We start from the raw sequence: 5,588 nt of genomic DNA on the forward strand, positions 1-5,588 counted from the left end.
GGCCCCGCCGTGCGCGCTGCCAGCGGGCGGAACCCGCGTCTCGGCCTTTCATCCCGGGGTGGGGGTGGTACTGGCCTTCAGGCCGTGCTTGTCGTGTTTTTTCCTATCTGACTTGATTACGAGGTTTGGAACTTGAGTCCCTTCGCTGGGGGCCTGTTTCAAGCCTTTGTTGCAGTTTTGGTGTCTGGGGGACGTTGGCTCTGAAGGACGCAGCTTACAAAGTTGATGCGACTTGATTTAGTGGCTCTCGACCTTTTGTTTTTTAGGTGCAGGGCATCCCAGCTCTGAGTTTTCCTTGGGCTCGTTTGATTACAGAAGAGGGGAGCATTTCTGTTGCAAAGTTGGCAAGACTATAGCTAGGGGTTTCTGTGTGAGATATCTGGGTTTATTTTGTAAGGCACGTTTGTAATCCTAACTGTGCTAATGTTGGGTGGCACCTTACAACACCCTTGAAAGGGTCTCAAGGCACAGAAGGGTGCTACAGATCCTTGGCTGAGAATCACTGGATTAATTGGACATTGGATAATAGATAGGCACACAGGACATGGCTCTAATAAGGTACTAATAAAGGGACTCTTTGATCTTGGCCAGTTATGCAGTGTGTTTATTGGATCGGTAAATAGCACCACTTGCCATGTATGTCTGCTCGTGCCTCTAAACAATTTTCCTTATGAACATACAATTGTCTGTATATTTGAAATGCCACCTCAATGTGTCATTTAAAAGGCAAATGTTTTGAGATTTTCATTCTATTATTCCAGTCCTTTTGTTTAGAAATTGTCCTTTTTTTACTTATTATTTTAGAAAATTAAAAGATTTGGAAATGCTAAGTAAAGATTCCCTTTCCAAGGTCTGCCTCGCTAAATTTGTCTTTCATGCCTTTTCTGAATGGATACTAATTGAGAGAGAGGTCCATTTTCTTTTATAGAAAGATCTTTCTGTGACTGCAGAAATGGTCAAATCTTGGGAAATTACACTTCTGCTTGGGAAGGTGATATTAAACTAATTGTTATTCTTCAGGTAATTCTTCTCCGAGAAACTAGCTTACAAAGATATAGTAGGTTAGGAAGTGCCGTTCCACTCCTGCCTCCCAAGTTCTAGTTTTCACTAAAAATAGTAATAGATTAAAGCTTTCATCATTGTCTCTGGGGAAGAGGATTCCACTAAAGTAGAGCATACTAACTCTGTGTCATTTAAAAAAAGAACTGGTCATGGTTAATGTCTTGTAAAATCGTGAGTGACACAAATGCAGGAGATGAGTATATACTTATGAGTTGCTTCTTTTTTTTTTTAGGTGAAGACTGCAAAAGCCCTGGTCTGACTGAAGGAAAAATTTCACTGTAATAGATTTACTCTGGCTTGAACAGTTAAAAGCTATTTTTGGATACTTTTTAATTAAAGCAAAAATCAACTTTTATAAAACATGGCAGATGTGGATCCAGACACATTGCTTGAATGGCTGCAAATGGGGCAAGGGGATGAAAGGGATATGCAACTAATAGCGCTGGAACAGCTATGCATGCTGCTTTTGATGTCAGACAACGTGGATCGTTGTTTTGAAACGTAAGTATGGTTCCTTTTTTTGTTGGGAAGAGTAGGGACTTTTTTATCCATTGCATAGATTGTGTCAATTTTATTTAACCACTTCTTATTAAGTTTATACAAAATTAGACATGGTAAATTAGAACCTTTTGCACTCTTGAAAATATGCAGAACAAAACCTTTAGATCTTTGTTCAGACCATACCACCATAATATCATGACTTCCTTTGCAAAATGAATGTGTCATGCTAAGAAGTGTGACACGTTGAGTAGCTGATCCTGGCACGTCCTGGCTGATTCATTTCTAAAAGGCCTCTTGCAAGTTAAAAAAAATATATTCCTGTTTTCTTTTGTCAAGGGGAATTAAATTATTTAATTAAATTATTTTGACTTTTTTAACCCTAAAATTTAGTTTTTTTAATTTATATTAAAATGCCTACATCACTGAAGTTTTTTTTCCTTGCTCTAAGACACAGTAGCACTTGCTTTGAACTTTGCAAGCCAAAAAAATTAACATAACTGGCTTTGTCGCTTAGGACTGTTACCTGAGTATCAGTGGCTTATAACAACTTATTATAATAACATTACCCTCTGTAAGCACTAAGTAATGGTTTTGGAGGGTAGGCATTTTGATCTTAAAAAAAAAAAGAAAAAAAAAAGTAAAAATCAAGCCTTTAAAACTTAACTTGGTGGGTGTGTCTGGATGAGCGCTGCTGTGAGGAAGTGGGGTGGGCAGGTGTGGCTGGGCCTGGGATCGGTTCCCCACATACCCCTGTGATAAACACTGGTTCCACAGGCAAGGGCACTTGGGGAGCAGATTGTGGCTCTGCCCCCAGGCCCATGCTGTCACTGCCCTGGGATCCTGTGGTCTCCATAGAGAGTGGCTGGGACCCGCAGGTATGGCCAGGTGAGCAGAGGGCTGCAACTGGGAGTGGGATGGGTGGGATCTTGGGGCGGTGACACTGGGCCCACAGAATCAGTGCCCATCACAGGGCCATGCAGGTAGTGGATTGTGACTGCACTGGGCCTTGACTATGCACTATCACTGTCCCAAGATCCTGGCCTTGCCTGCCTGTCCTGCTTCTTTATGCCGCTCCGCACCCATCCCATCTGCCTGGCTACGTGCCTCGCCTACCTGGGTCCCAGCCCCCACCAGTTCATGCGGGGCAGACTGGCCATGGTGCCTGGGTAGCAGGGTCAGATCGGGTGGTAGCACGTGGAAGGAGCCGTAGCTGCCAGGACTGCTGGGAAGTAAGTCTGGCTGCTGTGCTGCTCCAGCCATACTGCAGGCTTGGGGGTGGTGGGACTAGATGCATGTGATGGGCCAGGTGGTGCTGAGGGACTTGCTGCAGGCCAGATGAAACCCCTTGGCTGGCTGGATCTGGCCTAATGTGTTGTGTTGAGGCAAGGTTTTTGACTTTCTGTTCTGCTTTCTCAACCTTTTTGGTCTCTCTCTCTCTCTCTCTCTCTCTCTCTCTCTCTCTCTCTCTCTCTCTCTCTCTCTCTCTCTTTTTTTCCTTTTTCATTCTGGCCTTATGTTTCCTTTTTTTCCCTTAATCATACCAACCTTTGGTTTGCTGGAGTATTGTTTACTGAATCATGCCATCACAGTTAAGCTAAGGACTGTGGGTACATATACACACCGTTGCCAGAGGGTTATTGTTTTTTTTTTTAGTCATGTGTATTTGACCAGTTTAGTGCATGTCCTGTGTACTAAAAACGTTTGTAAGGATATGTGACTTCTCTGGAGTTTAGATGAAATAGTAACTGGGAATTAGAAATTGCCATTGTAATAAAAGTGTATATTACACATTGCTTTAGAAATTAGATTTGGTGCTTCTTGGCATGGAGAGCTTAGAATTTATAAATATCGTTATGGGTGGATATTTGTGATGAGGAGATGAACTCTCTGGTCCTTTCCTGTCTGTTTGTTTGGATTTGTCTGGTACCTGTGCTCTTAGGCTGTGAAAAGAACTCAGGAAATCAGTCTAACCTTGTCTCTGTTGATCAGGGTTTGAGTACATAATTAAAGAACTTTTGATGGCAGGGCTGTCCAGCTGGCAGCCTGTGGGCTGTCTATGGACTCCAAGGGCTTAACCTATGGCCCCTGGGCTCCTCCAGATCCAGGTGCCATTTCCCCGTTGTTCTTTTGCTTTCCAAGTCTGTGGCTCCATTCCCATTGTATGCTTAAAGATGAGGGCTGAATAGGAACTTGTTCACAAACACTATGTTTAACATTTTTTTTGCATTTGATAAAGCAAACATTATTATCTTAGTAAAAGCTGAACACTGATTACAAAAGACTTTGGTCCCTTTACATGTTAGATGCTGTTTTGTAAAAGCTTGTATAGTAAACACTTGTAAGGTTGCAATGTTACTTTTATTTATTTATTTTACCCATCATAATTTTGGTAAAATGGGAACCACTTACCATTTTCAGTTTTACCATTTGCCAGTAGTTTTGAGACTGTGTTCCACAGTACCCTGGTTCCACAGGAAGACAAAGGGTTCCACAAAGAGATTGAGGGTAATGGAGTGGGTACCACCATTGGTGGGCCAGCTCGCTTGGCTCCACAGATAGGGCTTCCATGGTAGAAGAAGTGATATGAAAGGATTCTGTGACTAAGAAGTTTGAAAACCACTGTCTTATGTAGTGGAAGGCATTGGTTGGTTGGTTTCACTATATGGCTGTTTTTTTTTTAACCGTTTGCCTCTCACAGAGACTTGAGAGAGGGGAAAATATAAGTAGAATAATATGTTTGTAAAATTGCACAAATTGTATAGCTTCTGAAGTAGGTGGAAATTTAGTCTTGGGAGTTTACTTTTATTTAACTTCTTAATAGAGTAGATTTCCAATTTACTTTGTTTCTCCAGGGGCCTGCTTTAGAGCACTGTTATGTCTTGAAAAGAGTTACTGAAATCTGTTGCAAACTGGCTAACTCATTGGCTAACTTAGCCACATGAGGAGAGCATGATAAATCTAATTCTTGATAGTATTTCTAGAGTTTATTTTTAGTAATATTTTGAAAGAAATTGTCTGGCCTAACTAGGGATTAGCATTGGACACATCTGTTACCAAACATTTTTCAGTGACTAATCTTTAAAATGGTTTCAGATTGCTCCATTTGTAATGTAGACATAGCCTTTTTTGACCCTTTAGGAAAATGTCTTGGTAAACATTTAAAAGCATGTTTTCCTGCTGTATAGCAAAATTGGGAGAGGCCAAGGTTGTGGTGTATTGCACAGCTGTTGCATTTCAAGACCTTTGATCTGTGAAGAAATTCTGTTTTTTTTTTTCAGTGCTAATGATGATTGGTTAGGAAACTTTGGTCTGTGGAATTTAGCAACTGAAATTCAGAATACTTTGTTCCATCTGTGAGAGAGAATCTTTCTCAGATTTGTTTTTTTACAGGAAAGTTTTGGGTTTTTGTTTTGTTTAAAAAAAAAAAACATAAGGAGTAAGTTGTCTTTGTGATACAAACCAAGTGAGTCACAGTTTTAATGAAGTACGACTAATGATCACCAGTTTCATTTGGTGGTTACTGGGAAATCTGAGAAACCAAGATATTTAAAAAAATTAATAGCATGAATGTGTAACCTGTTCTACATGAGGCCCATCATTTGTAGATTGTTTTCAGGAACATATTTTACCCTAAGTCAAGGAAAACACCAATTATTTTCACTTACCAACGTTGGATATATTTATGATGCGTCTTTTCATTAGCATATATGGTGAAGATGGATTCAAAGCCTTTTATTTCATTGCAATAGTCTAGGAATTGGCTAGTTCTAGAAATTTTTAAACATTATTGAAAACGAATTGTTCGAAATATGTCCTGTTCAGGAAGATGGTGTAAATGGACCATCCCAAATTTCTGCCCAGGGTCAGAAAGATGGGGAACAAACAAGCAAAAATGAATGATGTAATGCATGCAGATTCCTCTCTCAAAAGGCATAGAAAGGCAAGTAACTATAAATCAAAAGAATTTATTTCAGAAATTATTTGTTCACAATTAACACTAAAAAGCACATTATGCAAGCACTCAT

The 5,588-nt window shown here is 40.3% G+C and overlaps 1 protein-coding gene across 3 annotated transcripts in view; it reads left to right on the top strand.

Moving 5' to 3' along the window:
• Window positions 1-1,264: 1,264 nt before the first annotated feature.
• The window catches only part of HECTD1 (HECT domain E3 ubiquitin protein ligase 1), a 127,809-nt gene continuing 123,485 nt past the window's right edge, over window positions 1,265-5,588 (top strand). For 2 of the 3 annotated variants that reach the window (XM_019518922.1, XM_019518920.1), the window contains exon 1: window positions 1,267-1,563. In XM_019518922.1, the coding sequence (XP_019374467.1) occupies window positions 1,424-1,563 (140 nt within the window). In that variant the 5' untranslated portion in view covers window positions 1,267-1,423. Of the gene's footprint in view, window positions 1,564-5,588 lie in introns of all 3 variants that reach the window. The other variant, XM_019518919.1, reaches the window with a different exon arrangement.

Source organism: Gavialis gangeticus, unplaced genomic scaffold (genome assembly GCF_001723915.1).
Source record: "Gavialis gangeticus isolate Ggan-Ray unplaced genomic scaffold, GavGan_comp1, whole genome shotgun sequence".
Classification (NCBI taxonomy): Eukaryota; Metazoa; Chordata; order Crocodylia; family Gavialidae; genus Gavialis; species Gavialis gangeticus.